General features: G+C 47.2%; 1 protein-coding gene across 1 annotated transcript in view; it reads left to right on the forward strand.

Moving 5' to 3' along the window:
* LOC112970089 (tyrosine-protein phosphatase non-receptor type 11-like) overlaps positions 1-23,660 on the forward strand; it is a 42,512-nt gene that overhangs the window by 14,010 nt on the left and 4,842 nt on the right. Inside the window, exons 2-12 of the mRNA XM_026074078.1 lie at positions 3,065-3,187; positions 14,757-14,951; positions 18,135-18,327; positions 18,435-18,554; positions 18,845-18,958; positions 19,365-19,461; positions 20,058-20,137; positions 20,856-21,011; positions 22,353-22,484; positions 22,700-22,854; positions 23,264-23,331. Of these exons, the coding sequence (XP_025929863.1) occupies positions 3,065-3,187; positions 14,757-14,951; positions 18,135-18,327; positions 18,435-18,554; positions 18,845-18,958; positions 19,365-19,461; positions 20,058-20,137; positions 20,856-21,011; positions 22,353-22,484; positions 22,700-22,854; positions 23,264-23,331 (1,433 nt within the window). The remainder of the gene's footprint in view (positions 1-3,064; positions 3,188-14,756; positions 14,952-18,134; positions 18,328-18,434; positions 18,555-18,844; positions 18,959-19,364; positions 19,462-20,057; positions 20,138-20,855; positions 21,012-22,352; positions 22,485-22,699; positions 22,855-23,263; positions 23,332-23,660) is intronic.

Genomic DNA, 23,660 nt, shown 5'->3' on the forward strand with positions numbered 1-23,660 from the left:
TAGGTTTTTGTTTTAGTGATACGAAGACAGCATTGAAGTTGACAGGCCCCCAAATTTGACCCTGATATACTCCTCCCCTACCTCTTGGTAGACAGTACTGTCCCACTCTTAAGTTTTTACAGACAGTTTGCAAGTGCCTCCCTATTTCCTTGGAGCATTTTTGGAGCAATGGACTCTGTAGCTCTGGTCAAAGCTGCCGAGATGGGAAAGGAAGAGGGCTATGGATAATTTTCCTCCCTTTCCAAACTCCCATCCTTTCATTTGGAGAGATGTTGGACGTAATGTCCCTTTTCCCTGTTGCATTCTTTCTCGTGGGAGCCTGGTGCCTCAGGCACTGAAAGATTTACAACCCCAGTATCTCCACCTTTTACCTGACACTGACAACTTGCAAAAAGTTGTCGTTTTTCGGCATGAAAAAATCTGGCTTTAGCTGAGATTCTGCACCCCAAGACAATGAGTATTTAAGTGGGAGTATTGAGTGGTTCGGTGATGAGGGAAAATGTGTGTGGTTCTGCTGCCACGGTAGCCTTTGAGAAGCGTACACCCTTCAGAGGACACTGCTGTCGAGGTGACCAGCATGTGCTTGTGGCTATGGGTATGTGTCTATGAGGGCTCTTATCCCACTGTTTTGACAGATGTTTCCTTAGGTTTTTCCTCCTACATTCTATTTGGCAATATTGCCCTGTTCTTATTGCCATTAGGCATTTGGTGAAAACATTATGCATGGCCTTTGACAACTTTGCCTTGTCCCTGTGCTTCATTAAGCTCCATTAGAGGCATTCATTCCTCTGGCAGTAGCAGTTTTATAGAACACTTAAGTGCTGGCCCTGCACATGGTGGATTTATAAAAGGGTGTCACTCTTGTGATGTCAGGAATACAAGGCTTGGAAATGCTGGAGTTCCTGTTTACCGTCTGTTTCTATGGCTCTTTCCTMGTAGAGCTCTCTTCCTCCAGTATCCAAGGATCTTTAATCAAAACTGTTTGGCTTGTGGTAGGAGAGAGGAAATCCCAGATTCTGGAGGAGATTATACATTTCTTGACCTTTTCTATGTGTATCTCGGAGGCAAACACACTCTAATGAGTGTGCGTGAGCATATGTTTGTAGATTTAGTCTTTGGGTGTATTTCCTAACTCAGGCACGCAGCAAGATGCTGGGTTGTGCATTTCTCTGCAACAATCAAGATAAACTTGTAAACCCCTTGTGAGGAGAGTGAATTAGCTAGCTTGATCTAAAAGACAGCTGTATACAAGGGACTAACGTACTAAATATTTCCAGTTATGTTCCTTGTGAGAAGCCACGTTCCACTTTGTGTGGCAAATGAAGGGTTGTGTTTTAGTCGTTTGGTTCCTAGTGGCAAAGCAGACCACGGGCCGTGCAGAAACTTAGGAGGCTGTCCTCTGCTCGGAGGAGAGTTCTGAGCTAGTGCAGCAGTTTCCCTTGCAGTCAGTGCTGCCCAGAAAACACTCAATCGGCTAGGTTTGTTATCATAACAGAATGAGTTGTGGCTTGTGTTTTCCTCTTTGCTGCTCATGGAAAAATATTGCAGCAGTCCCATGCAGAAATGTGCTGGAGCATGAGCTAGAACTGAAGAATATCTTCAGAACTGAGTGACTGTCAGTTTGGAGTGCTCTTTGTGTGATTTGATTACTTAAAAGAGCCTTAGGAGGAAAAAAATTTTTTTTCAGTGGTTTCTGAAAAATCAAGCCATAAAACTGGTGCCACTTGGGAAATCATTCGCCTAGTATGCATACTTAGCACACATTAAAGCCTGCGGAAACAGCAGTTCTTGCGATTCCATCAAGAGAGCTTGATCAAAACTGATAGCATCAGAAATGAGGTCAGTAGATGGTTTGATGACACTTAAAACATGAAGATTACATTAAAGTAGCCTACAGTATGATGAAACATTTTTCCCCTAAGGGTGAGCTGTCTCTTCTTCCCTTTTCTAGTATGTCCTGTTATGTATGTATGCTAATAGCACTGTTGCTTTCCAGCAGCATGCAAAGCAATGTTTCCTTTGCTGCTGCTTTCCCTGGTTATGCTCTGCTCCCATGCTGAAAATTTTGCTTTAGACTCAATAATTGCCATGGTTTGGTTCATTTTCCTTTGTGCTCATGGGAAGACTGGCTGTGGCACCATGGCTTGAACTAAAACTAGTTAGCTTTAAAAAAAAAAAGCAGCTGCTTCATCTTAAGTTGAAGAGTCAAAGCTGCCTTAGCTAGGGCTGGAACAGGCTTGTTATCATCTGTGGACTGGGTGAAGAGGGAGATCCTGGAACGTGCGATGTATTTGCACTGATGCTTAAGAAATCTTCTCCTAGCATAAGGGCTTGTCACTGTCTCAGGATATTGCAGACCAGAGCATGCCTTTTCTCTGCTCTGACAGAGCCTCAGAGAAAGGCCTTTTGTCCCTCATGTCTGTGCACCCCCTTTTTGTAACAGACTTTAAATGGGAGAGGCTGAAGGACTGAAGCTTGGCTTCTTGCTGGGGCCTGTGGAGAATAAGAGGCTTGGTGCTCTTGATTTTGGAGCTCTTTTGCTGTTCTTCTGTCATGAAACACACAGATAAGCCCTTAAAGAAGTGTCCCAAGTTCCTTCAGAGATGCCGGCCTTTTGTTGGGTCTAGTTCATTTGCCAGCAGCACGGCACCAGGGAGGATTTGCACCTGGTAGGTGCTGGGTAGGAGGTAGCCAGCCAGGATTGGACCTGGACCCAGAAAAGTCAGAACTATTTTCCCAGGCAGGTGGTCCCTCTAAAGAGCTAGTCACCTGTCTTTGCTACAGAAAGCTTGCAGAGCTCTGGCCTTTGCCTGAGCTGAGGGAGAAGAAGGCAAAGTAGTTTAGGAAAGAGTTCCATCCTTCCTCTTGATGGATGTCTGAGGAGACTTTCTCCATTCTAACACATGAATTTTCTGAGTAAAAACTGTTACTGTGATGTGGTGGGGTGGAAGGTCAAAATGCTGCTAGGCAGGATTGGGCTCTCTGGCTGCCTCACAGGGAGGAAGACAGCATCTGCAGCCTCAAGCCATACTGCTCTTTCACGTGTTACATTTGTACTTTGCAGGTGGTTTCACCCCAACATCAGTGGAATTGAGGCAGAGAAGCTGCTCCTGACCAGGGGGGTCCATGGCAGCTTTCTGGCTCGGCCCAGTAAGAGCAACCCAGGAGACTTCACTCTCTCTGTCAGGTAAGCAAACAGCAGCAGACAAGAATTGGAAGAAGAGGCTGTCTTGAACTTTCCAGCACACTCTGCTCCAATTAATATATGTAAAAGGGCGGGGAGGGTGCACGGAGATGATATCTTTGTAGTACCACTTGCGGTTAGAGTCAGTGGACTCTCCCAATCACTGCAGAGTCTGTCCTAGAAGTTTCATGCTACACTTTGCCTGGCTTGCTCATCCCTCTGGGATGCACATGTGCTCATCCTGCCAGGCTTGGCTATGTGCTTGGGAAATGTGTTTTTTGGAGTCATTGGCACAACTGGAGGGAAGATAACATGCATGCTTAGGTTTATGGGGAGAGCAGGTTCAATCCCAGCAGGAATTAATCATCTCTCTCCAGTTTCAAAGGAACTTTATGTAGCTGAATTTGGGAGAGACTTGCTTTTTATGTCTGTAAAGGATCCCAGGAATATCTCCATAAGAAAGAGAGCTTACTGACCAGCCTGCTGAGTTTCCGAACAGCATCACTTGCATCATCTTTAAAGTTTTCTTGTGTCCTTTGGGACCAAGGCAATTGCAGAAAGGAGGATTGCAATTTTGTGAATGCAGCCTCTTAGGATACAGTGGAGCAGATGCATAGGGTAGAACTCTCTGAAGGTGAACTAAAGGGAAGAGGCAGAGCAGCATCAACCACTGAGTCCCTGAGATAAAAAGGGGGAGGTTGCGTGGTCAAGGCAGTGGTTTGACCTCCTTCAGTGAGAGCCACCCGTCTGGTGCCTTGGAGGGAAATAGCTCAGCAATGGTTCCTCTAGGCACTTGTAACACAAATCTCTGCCCCCCTCTGCCTGCCTCTGCCCCCCTCTTAACTTAAACAACCCTCATTTTGTTTAGGAAACTCCATTGAGTTTATACATCCTTTTACCTACGCTATGTTTAGAGAAGCTTTGTGCAAACAACAGACTGGACAGAGTGTTTCCACCTGGCAGGGTGCTGACATCTAACAGGATGTGAGCGACACCCAGCAGTGTTTGAGCCTTGGTCCCTCCCCATGCTCCTCTTCCCCCCGACCATGTTGTGTGGGAGCTGCTTGCAGATCAGAGCTGTATGTCAGTAAGGCTTTACCCTCCCATTGCTGTCTTAACCGCTCAGATGAAATGTTTCTCAGCCTTATTTCTTCCCCCTTGCATTTGTCTCTGGACTTGAAACATGGTCTCCTCTCTGCCCTGTGTGCAAAGTGCAGTCAATTCTTAGCTTTGGCAAGAGGGAGGATTTGGAACCTTATTTATTATGTGCTGCCTTTTGTATTGGGCAATAAAACCCAGCAGGCAGACCCCTTGCCTGTCAGGCAGCGCAGGCTGACCGAAGCTGCTCCTGTTGTGGAGCAAGGCAGCAGGGAAAAAAAAAAGTCCAGCTTTCCTGTGTGTTGGCAAGGTGGGGAGTGTTTGAATCTGACTTCATTAGCTCACCCACAATCTTGCAGTCAGAAGTGGCTGTGAGTTAATGAGAGAGACAGGAAATACTGTCTAATTAGAATGGAAAATATACTTAGTTGCACAGAGCTGCCTTGAGCAAGTTATGACAGCAAGGCAATACGTGTAAGATGGGGTTGTCTTCGTGTGAGCTTAGTGTCTCTTTCCATGTAATTTTGCAAGTCAGGATGTTGTCTGATCATCAAGTGAAGTACTGACAGCACCCGCTCAGCCAGGCAGTGCGCAAGCCCAGATGCAAGTCCTGTCTGTGCAACAGTGTCATGATGTGGAAAGATACCCAACTAGCAGTATAATTACCCTGAAATAGCAGGATAAATTGCTCTGCAGGGAGAGCCAACTCCCACACCTGCATTACTGCACTTGTTCCTTGTGCTGTGGAGTCATTCCACAACTCTGCATAATTTTCTTCCCCAGCTCTATCCCTGTGCCTCAGTCACAGTCCACGTGCGTTTCTGCTGTTGCAATTGTCACCTTCCATCTGTCCTGGTCCATGACCTTCCCTGCACCAGTTGTGGCACATGTTAAGACTGAGTGGATAAAAACTTGGCCTCCTGTAAAACAGCTACTGCTGGCCAAGGAGTCCCCAAAGCACTGTTTTCATTGCCATTATTTCTTTACTCCTTTCTCTGTGGCAGAAAGCAGAGAGAGCAGGAGAAGGGAGTGTCAGATTATCAGAGGGGGTCCTGGACCACTTCATACTCTAGGGACACCTTTGTATTGCAGTAAATGTTTAATAATAGTATTCGTCATAAGCTCAAGTCAATTAACGCCCTTAATACGTGGATATTGCCCTGCAGTAGAGGTGCAAGTTATGAGCAGAGCCATACAGTTTGCCTTAATATCATAGTATTAAACAATACCGCCACAACTCACTGGCACGTTTTAGTCCGGTGGAAAGTTTGACCAACTCTCACAAACAGGGTGATAAGTTCAAAGTAAACCAAAGCTGTGACACATACCATGTTTCCAGGAAAGCATGTTAAACCATGCACAAGGTTAGAGACCAAGCATTGAGTTTTGAGGCATCATGAATTGAACACAAGGAAAAAGGTTCTTTTTTTTTTTTCTTCTTCTTCATTGGCTGCTTTTACCTACAAGTCCTTGCTGCTTACTGGCTCATCACATCTCTCTGTTCCATGACTTGAGGCAAGAGTTGTCCTATACACCTGGGTATGGTAACTTTGCTTGGAGATAGTCCCTGGTTAGTAGAGCAATTTTGGCCATGCTTCATCTGAGCAATGTGCTCTTGCCCACTGATATTGATGGCCCCAAAAATGTGCATAAATGCTTTTGGTAATTAGAGCTGCAACACGCAATAGAGAAGAGAATGAGTAGCTTTGTGCTATGAAGGCTGAAAACTGAGGCTGTTGTCCTCCTCCAATGTTTTCCACTTTTTCCATTACATTACACACACATACAGATGGAACAATGTATTATCCTGACAGAAAGAGCCCTTTTTTTGTCTCTGCACTGGACAGGGCTATATATGTGTGTGTGTGTATATGTATGTATGTATTTTTTTTTCTTTCCAGAAATAAAAGGCTTTCAAAGGAAACAACACAAATATCTTTTTAAAAGCACCCAAAACGGAGGCGTCTGTGGGAGCAAGTATCTTTAGGAAAACAGCCAAAACCTCTTCCTCCTTCTCCCAAACCCCTTTCAGCTTCTTCAAGGATATCTGAAAACCAATGAGGGAAAAGGCAGCTCCATTTAATTGCAGAGAGGATGTGGGCTGAAAAGAAAGCCGGAGATGGAGTTTTGGCTTACTAGACCACACACCAAGTGACCTGTGTGCTGGTGCACATCCAGATATGTGTCCCTGAGGAAGGGCTAGGAACTAATATTGCAGAAGTTATGAGAAGGTTTCCACAAAAGTCTGTGTCTACTTTCCCTTTTTTTCTTCCCCTTTGTGTACCTTTTTAGACTTCACCATTGCAGCAAATAACCTTCACAGGGCTTTGTTTTTTCAGCCCTGAAGAGAAGGAGGCAAGCTGCATGGAGAGGACATGATATGGTTAAGGAATGAATGAATGATATTTCTCCTGAGCTTAAAATAATAGGGAAACGTTCTTGGAAGAATCCTCAGCTTGAAGTCCAAACTGCTGGCAGTTTGTAATTGGCCATCTCTAGATTCTCCTGGCTCCTTTTATCAGTCCTTCTTCTGAAATGTGATCCTTCATGGGGCATCTTTGCAGATGAGTACAATAGCTTGTTCCACCTAGAAGATGAGATACACTTGCCATAGTCCGGTGCCAAGAGGGCTGTGTTTCTGAGAAGCCTTTGTTTGGTGTGATAGTGGTGTGTCAGTACTAGCTGCTTAATTTGGATTTACTGGCTGGTCTTATCTCATTCCCTGGGCACTCCAGCAAACATGTGGAGCACATCAATAGGGGTACAGGAAGGAAAATGGTCTGGCAACTTCAGCTGAAGTGTAATGATGATGGAGTGAGGCAGAAGTAATATCCACTGTGCCTACATGCGAGCTGTCTCATTTTGGTTCTATGCAGTTGCTGCAGCACTGCTCTCTTTTGGAGGTATTTCAGTGTTGCCACAACTCGGATAATAAGATAGCTCTGCGTCACTGGATCAGTTAACGTGGGAGAGGTTCCTCRTTGCAGGGATTGGCTTCTGTAGGTTGAGAAGTGGTGGCTGCCCAGGGAACTGACAGCACTTCAACAYTTAATGCTTTCTTTACAGTGGCTCACAAAACCGGCACTGAAAGGGGCCATTTATGAATAATGCCAGGAATGCCTTAGTTTCTCAACCTGCAAGGGGCTGTAAGCTGGAACCGGGCTTGCAGGATTGCTATGGAAGCTGCTCTGGATGCTGGGAGCAGAGCCTGCTGGTCAGGGGATTTTTGGTGGGTGCAAGCAGAGTCTGTTTGCATKTTGCAGTCCTGATAGGCTGTTGTAAAAGCTGCCTAGTCTGTCCTCTAGGCGATGTCACATCTCCTTTTCCAGAAGGGGCTGGTATTGGGTTTGCTTTTTATAGTCAGTCTTCCAAATTTTAAACCTGATTCTGAAGAGAACAAGCCTCCTTTTGAAAGTGAAGGCTGGGGGAGAAATGTGGGAGGCCACATAGGGAATGTCCCATGTGTCAGGCCTTTAGTGCGTGCCTGGATCTGCCAGAGAATGTTTTCCGAAGACCAAATATTTAGAATCGCTTATGAAGAAAGTGAGCAGCTTCTTACAGGTTTGGCCAGATCTGGGTAAATAGTTTGAACAAAAGGAAAAGGCAYGTTGAAAGTTTGCCGAAGTGGTTCTTGGCCTGTTGCCACAGCACTAATGCAAGTGCCAAGACAGTTGAGAACTATCTGTTAGAGACCCTGTGTACTTGGTAACTCGGTCACAATTTATGGGAACAGATCTTATTTTGGTTCATGGGATACAACACGAAGTGCTTCTGGGTAACAGAATCTTGTTAGAGAGTTGCACTCTCTCCCAGAGTGGTTTCCCTATTCTTAACTGGATTTTTTGTTTATTTGTTTTTTATTCTTATTTTTTGCAAAAGGCTGCACAAATACTCTCTGGATGCAGGGTGAGACATGTGATCAAGGAGGATTTTATGTCCTATAAAATATATACCCTGATAAAAGGAGTAAATCAATACTATAAATGTGTTGCAGTGGTTGAGTTGCTGCCTGCAGGCAATACAGATGGGATGAAGGAAGGAAGTTGGGTCTGGAAAAGAACTGAAGCCTTGGAAGAGGTTCTTTTCAAAAGCAACTGTCCTTGTATCTTATCATAATAGCACTTATACCAGCCCTTTAAGGCCCTATAATGTGGTACAAATACTTAATGAGAGACAGGCCCTGAGGCTGCCTTTTCCAAGCTAGACCAGCCAGCTAAGGAAGTACTGACTTCATGTTAGAGCTAGGAAACAAATGAAGACTCCACAGTCACCTTGGGAGTTTCAGAGAAGGCACTGAACAGCAACCAGATCATCAAATCTTGACCAAGTGCTTTCATCACAAGACTTTCTTTCCCTTAAGAAAGCATGTTCTTCTCTGACAGCTAAGTCTTTCTTTTGTCTTGGAATGGCTTGAATTTATTTGGAAGTAGATAGTTCAGCCTGAGATGTATTGCTAACAGATACCTCTGTCTTACTTGTACTTGCATTTGTTATTTACACATTTGGCATGGTGGGGGAGTCTGAAAGCCTCCTTTTGATGGTAGATGATTGGCAAATGGTCTGTGCTTCACATCCATTTCCAGGGCAAAAGGGGCTTCGCTTCAGGAGAAACTGGCARAAGGCTGGGTGTTTTTGCCTGGGGCAGGAAGCACCTTCAGGAATGCAAAAAGCATAAATGCCCTGTAGGGAAACAGTGCCAGTGTATGACTTCACTGAGATGTGAAGTCATGGATGTCCTTTGTCTCTATGCCCCTTCCAGAGCTTCTAACACGCTTGCGTGCAAGTGCATCACCTCCTAATGCATTACTGAGTCACTTCAGCAGTTTCTGTGGGCCTTTGGGCTGGGGCATGTGCGATCGGGGAATGCTCCGAGCCTTCCCAGGAGCCTGTGTGACATGTCTGAGAGTTTGGATGTTTCCTGCTCCCTGCAGCAGGAAGTAGAGTGCTCTGATGTCTGCTGCTGTCCTGCACAGCATTTGGGAAGTGTGAGGTGGGAAGGGATGCCCTGGTCTCTCTGGTTCTCGGAGATGAAAGACCTGAGAGCAGGTGATGCCTGGCTAATCTTTAACTCCCCCGCCCCCCTCCCATGTCCTCTTTTAGCTGGCGCAGACTGACTCAGGCCTTGTGACCTTTGTCTAATGGATAACTTACTTGTGCCTAAAGTGGGAGATGCTTGTCCAAGTTGCCATGGTGAGCAGAAAGCCATGTGCTGCTGTTGCATGTTGAGCATATTACATCCATGTTCCAGAACACAGCTGTCATCTYAGGGCCTGACAAACTGAGGCTAAAATGGAGATGTTGCAAGCGACCCTTCACCAGCTTGAATTGCTGTGGTGGGCTCTTTAAGAAGAGATGCTTTTAACTATATCCCTTCAATACTGAGGTTCACTCAGAGCACTGACTGCCGCGTTGGTGGTGGTTCTTTCTGCACGGTTGGGAGCTAGCATTCTCCCATCCCAGGTAAATTCGGCTCTAGAGRGAGATTGTAGCCTGAATGTGCGTCTGGGTAAATGCATGAGTGATGCAGCAGTACTGAGCCAGTGTTCTTTTTATTTTTCTCCCCCTCCCCCACCCCCAAAGAAAAAAAACAACCAATGGCTTCAGATCCATTCAGATCCAAGGATCCCTTCAATCCTTGGCCTTGCAGCTGAAATAGTTGCTCTATTTTGGACACCTTAGGTGCGTAGTAGGGCTCAGGCAGTGAGCTGACTTGCTTTGTGCTGACAGTCATGAATTTAAGTTGACATCTAGCCATAGTCCACGGTRTGAAGTGTTTGAAACCCATACCTGATCCCTAGAATTCTCTTGGCCATACCTCTGAAAATGCATGCAAATGTCAATTGATTTTGTCTTTTTGTATTGGTGGATAATAATTTTTTTCTGTGAGCCCAGACAATCATTTAATTGAAACCAAATATTCAGCCAAGCTTCTAAACCCTGTGGGAGGCTCTTCCTGTTTTGCATAGAGAACATTTGGGGTTTTTGGGGCTGGTTTTTGCAGCTCGTCAGAAAGGGTCACACATGCATGCTGTGAGGTTCTAGGTTTTCTGTCTGTCTGATGCAGGCAGAAAAAACACATGACAAAAAAACTTTTGGGGATAGAACAGACAAATGTATTTCTGACATTTAAAGCAGTAGTTCTGCCTTCAGTGACAAAARAAGTCTGCTTTTTTTTTCTTTTTTTGGCGCGTCCTCTTCTTGTTAACTGTACTCCATTGCAAAGAACAGCAGTTTGCATCTACACTGTTGGACAATGCGGTATGGACTGAAAACATTAGATTCAGACTCACCAACTGGAACRTTTTGGATCTATAAAACCTCCTGGATAGCTAGCAAGGGAGTTGTGCTGTTTGCAAAAGACTGGTCTTATTTGTACTGTAAAAGGAATAACCACTCCAATAACTATTGCAAATTAAAAAAATTTCAACAAATGTTCTCATTTTGTATTTAATGTGTGCAGTGGAGGGGCTTGGGAAACATGATTCATTTTATAGCTAATGGTGTTGGGTGGTGGTGAATTAGTTTCTTCCAAATTATCCTGAATGTGGTATAAAATTGCTCCTGAACATTAGCAGTCACCTACACTCCTGTGTATTGAAAAAGGCTTAGGATAGTCTTTGACAGGACTTTCCACCATGGCACCTATTTCCTATGCTGAAGGAGTGCCGGGGGGGGGGGGGGAAAAAAGGGGGGTTTTGGGGAAAAAGGGGGGAAAAAAGGGAAATTTACGGGGTTGTTTTCGGTTTTGGCTTTTCCCTTTATCTTTGGGATATCTTGCAAGAGCCCCTTTGTCTCTATGGGCTAGAGTTGTCCATCTGCATAATGAGATTAAAAATCCAAATCCTACTTCCCCCTTTTTAATTCCTCATACCTGTTTGTACAATCTGCTTTGCAGAGCAGGGGTTTTTCTCTGTTCCTGTAGCACGAACACAAAGCCACCCCGATCTCTGCTGAAAGTCTGTAGATGATTGCTATTAAGTCTGATRGTGAAAAGAAGTTTAGCTGAGAATGAAGGCAGCCATCACTTGTCTGACCGACTCTGAAACTGCCAAAGAAGCCAGCTTCTGCCAGCAAACAGTGCTGCATCCGTGTACGAGAGCTGTGCCTCTGTTAGTCAGAGGGTAGCCATGCCTTCTGGCGCAAAGCAGCTGAGTATCTGGGCATCTCCCTTGTGCTTTCTTTCTTCAGGCAGTGCACTGAGGACACTGTTTTGTGGAATCCAGTTCTGCTACCCAGCTTAGAGCTGTAGAGTTGACGCAAGCTTTAGGAGAAGAAATGGAGGGAAATAGGAATCAATCAATGGCCTTTGTGCTTAGCTTGACCTGGAGGGCTCATGGGATAAATGACCCTGATTTTTCTCTTTGCTTTTCATTCCTGAAGTGCTAGAAGGCCTTTGTAGGGGCGGGGAAGTTCTGTGAACTGAGCCTTTGTAGGTCTTTAATGGGGTTGGGATGGGGTGGGGAGCTGTGGAAAGAAGGGAACTTTTGAGCCTCTGGCCAAATGGCAAAAACACAGAATGTGTCTGGTGCCTTCTGTGCTGCACAAAGACTCTTCATGTCCAGCTGCTGGCAGGAATGGCCAGAGCTCTTCATGTGCCAGCTCTTCTTGGAGAGGAGGCATTGTCATCAGAGCCCTGACCAGGTCCTGAATTTCACAGCCGGTTTCCTTCTAGTGAGTTCTGTGCATACCCTGGATGCAGACACTGCCAGACTTTGAAGTCTCTGCTTGTAAGAGGGCTGGAATTGGCATGGCGGGCCAGATCTGAACCGTGCTTGATGTCTGTACCAGGAGAAGTTAACTGTGTCTCGCTAAATACACAGGAGTGCCACTCACCGCAGTTTTCCCTGCTGCGTACGGTTGGGTTCTGTTTCTGAGACCGTTTTGTCAAAGTRTAGGGTGACCATTCGAGAACCAGATACAGATTTTGCCGCTCAGGCCTGTTTGCCAGTCTGCTGCTGGTTTTGTAGGTTGCTAATGCATGGTGATGGTGACGTTATGGATACTGTCAGGCTGTTTGCACTCTAGTGGGTTCTGCTGAATTAGTACTGCTGAATTAGGTGATTTGAAATCACCGCAGTATCCTCCCCAAGTCAGGCAAAGCATGCAAGAATGGCTGTAAGTACAGACTGGAATTACTGGTTCTRCCTTGGCTCTTAAGCAACTGGGATGGAGCAAATGGGGATAATGCCACCTGTCAGGATAATGTTTTAGGAAGAGCCGTGTGGCATGTAGTGACTGTGGCTTCAATGTGGCTAACAGTGTTGCAGTCTAATTAGAAGTCATGTCTCTAGTGAAGGTAGGCCCGAAGGAGGAGCACACAGTCGCTGTGTTAGCACACTTCTGTTAATGTTTCCGTGGGCTATTGGAAGCTCAGCACAGAGAGGTCTCATTGCCCAGTCCCAGCCTGGCCTCATATTGTCGCTGAACTACTGTTGCTGTGAACCGATAAGCTTACTCTAGCACATCTCATTGGATGGTCAGCATTTAGTCTGCCTTTTCACATGACAAATAAACCCCTCAGATGCCAAAAGTCACGACTATTAAAAACCCAGAGATATGTGGAATTTGCGAAATCCATGGCAGTAGTTATGTAAAGGCAGCCAGACCTCTGGGTAACATGAGTGCATCCCAGGGATGGTAGTGAGCCTGGCTGCTGTGCCTCTGTGCTCCATGCACCCTTCACCAGTCATCCCACAGCGCTCCAGATGTACAACCTTGGGTTCACTGAATCTGATGCTCCTGCTCCTAGGCAGCACAGCAGGCCTTGCAGGAGAGGGAGTTCCTGCAAAGTCAGCAGAGTCCTCTCAGATGAACTTTCAACAGCCATTGCATTGCATAGTTCAGCATAGTTTTTAAGGGGAGGTACTACACAGGAAGTCCCAAGAACTACAAATCATTGCCCTCCTTACCTGAGGAGCCAGGTGAGTCTGTCTCGCATGTGCAAGGCAGGACAGAAGCAGCTCAGTATCCTCCAGCAGAGGAGAATTCAGCTGCCCTGGTGTTGCTCCWAGTGCTTGTCTAGACTAGAGGAATTTGCACAAGGTATGTAAATATAATGGCACCACCGTAAACCCTGTGCAGACTTAGCACGACACCAGGAAACTTGTCAAGTGACGAGCACGATGAAATGATGATAGCACACAGTCTGTTCTGCACATCCAGGCCCAGAGCTGATGCAGCCTGGCTGTGTTCCTGCAGCGGTGCCAGCATCCCTTAAGGCAGACAGAGCCTTATGCCAGCACTTGCATTTGAGGGCCAGATTTTAACCTGTCTCTGAAATCAAGAAGTAGGGTCCAGACTCCAAGGGAGGTGGTGCCTCCAGTCAAAAGGAATTAAACAACAGATGGTTTTGTGGAGCTGGGACTAGATACCTAATACCATCCATCAATCTAGTCTTTTACTGCATTGCCTGTCTTGTCGTGAGGGTGTACCCTGTTGCAGAAAGATAGTAAAATGGGGGGGCAGAACTGCTACTGAGAGCCCCAGAGGCTCTGCTTTGGAACTAGCTCCTCCTTCTGTTTAACCTTGTGCGCAGACCACTGAAGCCTTTCTAATTTCACGCTCTACAGAATGGTTCTTCTTGTCTGACCTGATGTGCTGCCAGTACCACCTTGAGTCTCCTGCATCTCACTGTCATGGTTGCTTTGGCAACAAATTGAAAGAGGCTGTGAGCAGCTCAGCATGGGCAAATTTCTCCTTTTTTTACCAGATTTACAAATCTATCTCTGACCCAGCTCATCCATCAAGCAATGGGCTTCCATCCATGCCTCCCAGGCTCCGGGGGGGCTGCTGCTAAGTGCATTTAAAATGCCATTAACCTGTCTCTTGGAAAGGTTAGTGTGGCCTTCTGAGGAAGGAGGCTGGACTTTACAGGAGTAAGGGGGCTGTTGGAGAAAGCTGATAAATGTCCCACCCATATACCCTTCTGGCTTGGAGGGGCACTGCGGGGGGAAGAGAACGCATTAACCCTTTCTATACTGTTTATAGAGGGGGGAAAACAGGCTTGTGAATGCTAGGCAATATACTGATTTGGGACACTGTTGTTATTTTTTTAAGCTAATTAGATGATAGCAATTGCTTCTGTGTGTAGAAAAGGGCTCACTGTAAACCAGAGTGAGGTCACAGCCTCATCTGGCCCAGAAGACAAGTGCTTTAGGAAGTGGAGGGGATGGCAAAGAATGAATTATTCACCTCCTCTGTGTGAGGTTGTCTCTGAGGCAGAGCGGGCTGGGAGCTTAAGAGGCATAGAGTCAATTCTTGGCTGAATAACCTTGGCCAAGGAGTTTCCATACCTACTCCTACCTATAAAAGTGTGGTTAACATGAGCAGCATCTGAGTGAATGGAGATTGCATGGTGTAATTTAAAGAGGTTGGTATTGTTCTAGATGCACCTGGACTCTGAACGCTGGTGCTACATTTCTCCTGGTTTCCATTCTCTCATGCTTGCACTGTTGTGTTTGCCTGCCTTCCTCAGGAGAAATGATGAGGTGACACACATTAAGATCCAGAACACAGGGGATTACTATGACCTGTACGGAGGGGAGAAGTTTGCCACCCTTGCAGAGCTGGTGCAGTACTACACAGAGCAGCAGGGGCTGCTGAGGGAGAAGAACAGCAATATCATCGAGCTGAAATACCCTCTGAACTGCCAGGACCCCACCTCAGAGAGGTAAGCTTACATGGCTCCAACAGCCTCTCCTGATGGTTCCCRCATGGTGATGCTGTCTTCCGAGCTGGCTCAGAACCTACTGCTGCACCCAGCCTGGGTTTGGAAAGGAGCCTGAAACAGAGTGTGGTTTTGTGTGATTTAGCTTTCGTGATCCAAAAGCTGCATGTATCTGGGATGTTCTTCCGTAACTGCTCTGCACTCAGAGATGACCAGAAGCTGGCTAGGAAACATTAGTGAGGCCAAACAACTGATACTCGTGCAGTGTCACCATGTGCCGATTAAGCTTGCTGTAGCTTCCAGGAAGCTTGGAACCTAAGCAGCACAAGTCTGCCTGCCTGCAAACAGTCCTGTAAGTGTAGTCCACTAGGTATATGGCTTTGGTTTTAAAAGAAACTAAACACATGCAAGTGACTTGTGTCTGCCTGTGGAAGGTGATGTAGAAATGCCCTGAAAAAAATCTTTCTCCATCCCATCTAAGTCTGTAACCACTGTTCATACTGGTGGTGACACCCTGTTGTCTGACAGGGACGTCTCTCTGACTCACTGTAAAAAGCRGCTCACCTCTGGTTGCTTCAGGATGTTTCCCCCAGCCCATTAGTGACCTTCTTTTCACTCCTTCACTCATGACTCTCTAATGACACCTTCTTTCCCTTTCCTTCCCCTCAGTTTGCCCAGTGTAATATGCTGCAGCTGACATGGTGGGTTGGAAGCAGAAATGGCAGGCAGGTGGCAATGCCATGGAAGGACCCTAATTACTCTAACTTTAGCAGCCAGGATAAGTCAAAGCTGCAGTCTCACTTCCTGAAATGGAGCAGAGGCACTCCCTTTCACGCTATCATGTGAGCCGGYTCGGCCAAGGGGCTGGGAAGTCCCTCCAGCTCATGTGCTCCCTTGCTGCCAGGAAGGTTTCTTTGCTCATTCTAGATTGCAGTGTGAAAAGTGGACAGGCAGCTGCTAACATCAGCAGAAGCTCTGGAAAAGTGGAAACCCCCTTCAGCTGGGTTTCCCCCCTCTTCTCCCGCCAAGGAAAGTCTGGTTTGGCAAGTAAGCTCCCTAAAGGTTTCTTTTTCAGACCACACATCTAGTGGCATCAGGGAGAAGGGAGGGGAAAAAAGGGTCCAAGTCCTGTAAATATATGAAATGACGGTGGTGTCCGAATATAGCAGGATGCGTCAGAACAGCAGTGTTTCCAAGACCCAGGCCTGAACAGCAGTGGTGGTGTTAGCAGGCTCTGAGGTACCTCGCCAGAGCTGGTCTGTCCTGCTCCCTGCAGCAGTAAAACTCAGACCTGTGATCCTAATGCCTTCTCAAGCCTGCAGGAAGTGATTTTGCTCTTTAGAGGTCTTCCCAGTCAGGCTTGAAGTGGCTGTCTTTGCAGCATGCCGGGTTGGGGATTCGAAAGGCCCAGCATCACTGACTGCTGTTCTATAAACTTTGTCCGCTTAGGCAAGGTTGCCAAGACATGATGTGCTGCCATTACATTGTCCCTGGAATATTATTTTGAGCCCCCCTGAATTCTTGGCAGCTTGCCTGGCAAGCCAGGACCCAGCATCTTCAAACTGGGACCCTGTGGCATCTGCTCAGAGCCACTGCTGAGTGTTGATGGAGTGTGGGGATTGAAAGCTCCAAGGCAAAAACAAACAAACCAAACCCCCCTCTGCTTCACTCCAAACTATTATTTATATCTATGGAAGGCTGTTGCAATGTGTTAGACCATGAGGCATTCCTGCCTCGGGTACCTGCTGTGCAGATAGCTGAGACGCACGCTGCTTTGTAGAGCTGCTGTGCAGCAAAGGCCAGGTSGACTGCCTAGCTTGAGTACAGCGCTAGCACAGCAGCGCTGTAGTTTGAGCTGTGGAGGGTATGCCCAAGAAGAGGTGGTGTCGCAGGGCTGCTACAGGCTTCTGACCAAGCCAGCTCACAGGTAGCTTGCATTTTGCTGGGACTGCGGCATAAGTATGTCAGTAGACCAAGAAAAAAGATGGAGAGATCAGCTGGAAAACAGAGGCATGTGCATGCAGGACGTGCGCGGACCAAAAGGTGGCATAACTTACTCCCACTCAGTGAGGCCCGGGAAGAAGTGAGCACAAAGCTCTGCTCTCCCCGTTCCCAGCCTGTGGTCCCAGACCACCACTCCTCTTCAGTACTTTCCTGCTGCTGCCTTTGGGCCACAGGACCTCCAGGAACCACAGGGCTCTTCCTGAGTGGTGTGGAGGGCTTCCAGGTAGGAAGGTAATGGGGTCTGCTCTGCTCTCAGCCTTGCAGCTGGGTCGACAGGTACCACGGAGCAGCCGCTGAGCCAGCCCTGGGTTGTTTGGGGCGGGGGGTGGGGGAGGCAGGCTTCACAGTGAAGGTCCCTTTGGAGCGATGCCTTTCTCGGGACAGCCTGCCTGACTCCGTGCCGAGCATGTTGTCATCACCATCTGCCAGAGCTGCAGCTTATGGGCAGGGCTGGAGTGGTGGGGAGGGAGGCATCCTGCATGCAGCAGAAAAATCTGGCTTTGCAGCTCAGAGCAAATGGACAGGCTTTTTCTGCTTTCAGTCAGCTAGAAGAAACAGAAGGAAGCCCCCCCCCCCCCCCCCCCGTGCTTTCCGGGAGTCAGACCCTGAGCTAAGGGTAGTGACCTGGGAGGTAAACAGCACTAACTACAGCTAGGAGAACTCTTCTGRGGAAAATGGTTCCCAACCCATGTCAAAGCATCTTGTTCCCGGTCAGCATTGTCCCTGCTCTGCATTTGATATTCTCTTACCACGGCCTGCTGGCTCCAAGTATTCTTCTTTTCTTTAATATTTTTAAAAAAAAAAAAGGAAAACATAGCCATCTTCTAGTAAGATCTGCCGGAATTATATCTTTGGAACTTCATCAGGACCCTGTCCCTTGATGGACTTGCCCCAGATCACACTGTAGTTTAATATTAACATTTAACATTTGGCTGGAGAATTGAGCAAAATCCTGACACTTCCAGCCTCGGGCTGAAGTATTGATGTGACATTGCAAAGTGTTGGGGGAAAGTCACTAGGGACCATTTCTAAAATAACTCGAGTTGGTGTTGTGCTGGTGGGAAGGGCAGTCAGACTGGGAGCTCCCATGAACGCCATCCCAAGCAGAAAGTGCAGCTTTTCTCTAAAGGTCGTGCTCTGTGCATTTCTGAGCTGACCTTGCTCTCTGTCTCTGCTCTCCAGGTGGTACCACGGGCATCTCACTGGCAAGGAGGCAGAAAAGCTCCTGACAGAGAAGGGGAAACCAGGTAGCTTTCTGGTGCGGGAGAGTCAGAGCAAACCAGGAGACTTTGTATTGTCAGTGCTGACAAATGAGGACAAGATGGAGACTGGGGACCGGAAACCACATGTGACCCACGTGATGATCCACTACCAGGTGGGAAATGTGCTGTCCTTGCTCTTCTGTGACAGGAGCTTCATGGGTACCCAAGCTGGGAATTGCACATTTGAGTCTCACTGTGTTTATGTTATTCTTTCCTGCAGCCAGATGGGAAGTATGATGTGGGAGGAGGAGAGAGGTTTGACACGCTCACAGACCTGGTGGAGCACTACAAGAAAAATCCAATGGTGGAGAAATCTGGAGCTGTGGTTCATCTGAAGCAGGTAATAGCTGCTGTGGCGTACAGTTGTGGGTTTTGGACTTTCCTATGCTCCTGCAGGAGCCCACAGATCTGCCCCTGCTCTTTGGGAAATCCCTGCCCCAGAACCTCTTACTGGCCATTTACTGGGCTTGTACAACTTCACAATTGGAAGAAAAGTCCCTGGTCCTACATTCAAGGCCTCAGGGATGGACCCAACTCCTGCCAACACTCCAGGGACTCAAGAATTTTTTTTCAAGGGGGAAATCCTCTTTTCATTATTGAAAGTGATTTCTGTCTTCATCTGTTTTTCAGCCATTCAACGCCACACGCATTAATGCAGCCAATATTGAAAACAGAGTGAAGGAGCTGAACAAAATGGCAGATCACAGCGAGAAGGCCAAGCAAGGGTTCTGGGAAGAGTTTGAGGTACAGGATGCTGCTGTGTCCTGTCCTACTTCTGCCTACAAGAGAGGCTCTTCTTATCTTCATGGGAGTATCATGGTTTTCTAGCCTGTGGAGCTCCTCTCTACTCTGCTCCTTCTTTCCTTATTTTTTCTGTTTAACTGAATTATTTCCCACTCCTTTTTCTCATTGCTTTTTCTCATGTCCAAAGCAGTTTCTCCTTCCTAGTACTGTGTGCTTTTTTTGTTCCCTACAGTAACCTATGCCTTCTGCCCCCATTAATTTTCTTATCAAGCTGCTTCCTGGCTTCCTTTCTGCACTCTTCTCTACATTACAAAGCCAAGCAGTTATCTGAAAAAGCCTCTGCCTTTGCCTCTGAGTTCCCCTGTCTGCCCAGAACCATTTGTTTGTATGTGCTCTGCTCCAACAGATGCTCCAGCAGCAAGAGTGCAAGCTCCTCTACCCCAGGAAGGAGGGACAGCGGCCAGAGAACAAGGCAAAGAATCGCTACAAGAACATCCTTCCCTGTAAGGAAACACTGTTTTTGTTGTTGTAGTTTTGTTTTGTTTTCCTCGCCCACATTTCCTGCAGCTTCCTCTGGGGCTAATTAAACCTGCAGACCTTTCTGCTGATAGCTGATTTGGAAAGATGTTGGCACTATCCTGTTAGAGTGGTCCAGTTACTTCATGGCCTTCTCCATCCCCTTTCTATCCTGGTCCTTCCCTTTTGCCTAGGAAACTGATRAAATGCTCTCCACTTTGTGCTGTGAGTCCAGATATGCCTCAGAGCTCAGGTTTAGTTAAAAAGTCATATGGAGCCAGAGCTAGAGCTTCCAAAGAAAACCCTGGGGAACTGAAGCTCAGGGTGGTCTGGGATACTATATAGCACTATAATTTCCATCCAAATCACTAGACTGGCAGCATAGCTGTGAGCCAGGCAGTGTGGATACTGCTAAGTGTCATTACGAGAGCATTGCATTCCCTCTTTTGCAATAGTTACCCATGTGATGGCACCCTGTGCTGGGAGCCACCACAGATGCCCTGCTGTGCCCTCAGCAAACCCCATTCATGCTTCTGGGTACAGCTGTGCCCCTGTGTTCATTGTGGACTCTGTTCTCGTTCAGTTGATACCACGCGGGTGGCACTTCGAGACGTAGATGAGAGCGTGCCTGGGTCAGACTACATCAATGCCAACTATATCAAGGTACTTGGGAAGGGGGAGACGATGGCTGGGGGCTGGGGGTTGCCTTCACCCCAGTGCAGTGTTTCTGGTGGGTGCATGCAGAGCTAGTGTAAGTCTGAAGGGATCAGCCTGTCAGGAACCACTTTATTTCATTGGGTTCAGGCCAAACACTTGATTTTTCTATTGTGTCCCAAGGAATTTCATAATTGCACCATGTCCTGTTTGCTCTTGATCTAAGAATTTATCTCAGTTCCCTCCTTTCTTTACTTGTTCAGGCAGTCCTAGTGGATTGACCCAGGCTCTCTGTTATTGATCATTAACTCTGGGGTCAAATTATAATTGTCTTCTGTAAGCTAAGAGCAGCTTGAAGCTGAATTTGTAGCAATGCTGCTCCAGTGTTTAAGCACCACCCTTTGGGAAACCTTCAGGGTCTCTTCATTCCAGCCATGTTCACATGCAACTTCTGCAGCTGCCTGCTGGCTGGAGTCTGCTCAGTAATGTGTACCACAACTCATTATGAAGGTCTCTGGAGGCAGGAAGATCATTTTGTCAGCAGCTCAGAAGCTGGTGATGAGAGTGGTTTCTGTCCACGGGTCTGATGCTCAGAGGAAAATAAGCTAGCTCAGAAATCCTGCAAGGCAAGGTGCCCTGACTTTGCTGCTAAAGGCTGCACTAAGGGAGTTCTAAATTCCTCTCTCTTGGATTGATGGCTTTTTTTTTTCTCTCCTTTGCTCCTCAGGGCATCCCTGAAGATGGCAGGAACTCGGAGCACTGCAAGATCTATATAGCCACCCAGGGCTGCCTGCAGACAACAGTGAATGATTTCTGGGCCATGGTGTATCAAGAGAACAGTCACGTCATTGTCATGACAACCAAGGAAGTGGAGCGGGGCAGGGTGAGCACTTGTCAGGAACAGTTCCCAAGCCTGAATGTTACCTGCTCCTTGCACTGACCTGTTAGACTGGATACAAGAACTAGTTCTGAAGTCAGGACTTCAAAACTGAAAGGCTGATGCAGCAACTGCTACATACACCAAACTAGGTAGTTACTAAGGGCTTATATTAAAATGTGAAATGGATTCAGTGATGAAATTAATCCTGGGCAGTCAACCTACGTATATTATCCTGCCTAGACATTTGTATGTCCTTGCCCATAGTGATAGAGGACCCAAGTGAAAATTCCCCTTTCAGAACGGACTTTATTGCAAGCCAGTGTCCTCTTCTGCAAAGGAGCCGCTTGGAGAGGACTGGAATTCTCGAAGTTTTTCCTAGATTTAGAAGGCCTAACTTTGCTTTGCCCTTGACAGAGCACAACTCTTAGAAAGAAAGCTCCTAGTACAAATGATGTTTAGTTAAGCTGTCTCTAGCTAGTTTTCGTGTTATTTCTTCTGTCTTGCAATGTTGCTTTAGCTGTTCTTCAGGAAAGAAACATGGCACTTCCCTCTGCACAGCCAATCTCCCCAGCACCATAAATATTAATGGGGAGTCCCTCATCTGACTTGCTTCAAGGCACTGGAGAATGGCAGGTGGCAGAAGAGAGTGAGGAAGCATCCTTCTTACAGCCAAGCTGCAAAGTAGGGGAGGAGTTGCAAACTGGCTGCATGAAGGAGGAATAAAACTACATGACCTGCATACATTTCAATAGAAGTGGGTTGGGAGGGGCCAGGGAACACAGTGAGATACCAGCCAGAGCCACTTACTGGAAGTACCATCCTTGGTAAGGAGAAGAGATGATTACGATCAGCACTAGCAGTTTTGCTTAGCAATGAGGGCAGCAGTTATGTTTTCAAACAGCCTAGTGCAAAGGTGAGCTGAAGAACCTTGTCTCTCCAGACACACTGGGGTAGCTCTACTCACAGGCCTTCTTTTGTATTGTTAAAGCCACCACAGCCTCCATGATTGGAGGGCAAGAGGGATATTGGCAGACTGTGTAGACCCTCAGGATGGGAGGTTTTGCTCAGGAGTTAAGAAATGACCAGACCAACAGCTCAGGTGCTAGGTGTCAAGATTGCCTTGGCAAAGCAATGCCTACATGAGGCTGGGGCTAGCAGAGGAAGGAGTTTTCCCTAAGGATCACTTCCTTCATATTAGAATGGCCCTTTCCAGGACAGCCCCAGATCAAAGGAAATGCTCTGTGTATGGCCCTCCTTTAAATCTTAACACTGGGGGCTAGGCGCCCCTTGAATGCAGCAGCCCCCCTGTCTCGACTAATGAGCAGCTCTACCATGTCACTGCAGAACAAATGTTTCCGTTACTGGCCAGACAAGAGCAGCACCAAGGAGTACGGGTGCATCTGCGTGCGAAACGTGAGTGAGCGTGAGGCCCAGGGCTACTACCTTCGGGAGCTGGAGATCTTGCGGACAGATAGGGTGAGTACTCTGCTGCTGTCTGCCCACCATACTGGGAAACGACTGGTGCTGGGATCCCCGGGGGAAGGAGCTGTGACTTCTTTTTTTTACTTAATTGTCCCATGGTTTAGGTTCTGGGCCATTTTACACCAGCTTTGTTAATTAGAAAGGAAGGAGAAGCCTGTTATTAGTAGGAGTGGTTTTCTGACCAAGCAATGGGCCTCTGCTTCCTGCAGGATGAGCGTCCCAGACTGGTGAAGCACTATCAGTATTTTAGCTGGCCAGACCACGGGGTGCCCAATGAACCAGGAGGGGTTTTGAGCTTTCTGGACCAAGTGAATCGGGCACAGCGAAGCATTCCAGACACAGGGCCGATCGTAGTGCACTGCAGGTATGAACCAGCGGGCTGTCAGCAGGGGGAGGGGGGCAACGGGGTGGGTGATAAAAATGTGTGTCTCTTCCTTTTCCTTACATCTACAGCTGGGTCATCACATGAACTGATGGTGGGCGGCTGAGAAACAAACGTGGTACAAGTGTGCATGTGTGAAAAGTGTAGCCCTCCTCCAGAGCCTCACTGGTGAAAAACCAGGGAACAGCAGGCCTGATCTGGGGTTGCTGGCTGTGATCAAGCCTACTGGACTCTGATCTCCTGAGGGCTCTGCCTTTGGCTCAGTTCGCCCTACAGCAGCCATTCCAAACCTGCCTGGGATGGACCAGGCTTGCAGCTGAGYGTGAGAGCTGAGCTGAGCTGCTCTGAGGAAAGTCTGCTCCTGTAATGATTTTTCCTCTTCTCTCTCCAGTGCTGGAATAGGACGCACAGGCACCATCATTGTGATAGATATTCTGGTGGATATTATACATAGGCAAGGTATGGCTCCCTATTTAATAGCTTTCTCTCTTTGCCTTGCTTTGACTGGTTATACACAACAGCAATATGGTGTAACCCTGCTCTTTTGCACTGAATTAAAAATCTCCAGTCAGTGGGTTTAGCAGGCATAGGCTTGGCCTGAATGGGATGGATTTGGGAGCTGTTGTATTGTGCCCAGCCCACTTCGCTGTAGTCTGAGAAATGGAGCTTGCTCTTTCCATTAATGAAATGTGAATCCCTCACTAAATGGGTGTGCACATGGATAGCCCTTTAGCAGGGGAGATGCTCTCTGTGACACAGCCGAGGAGAATCTTCCTATTGGCATTAGT

The sequence above is a fragment of the Apteryx rowi genome, unplaced genomic scaffold (genome assembly GCF_003343035.1).
Source record: "Apteryx rowi isolate R43461 unplaced genomic scaffold, aptRow1 scaffold_38, whole genome shotgun sequence".
NCBI lineage: Eukaryota > Metazoa > Chordata > Aves > Apterygiformes > Apterygidae > Apteryx > Apteryx rowi.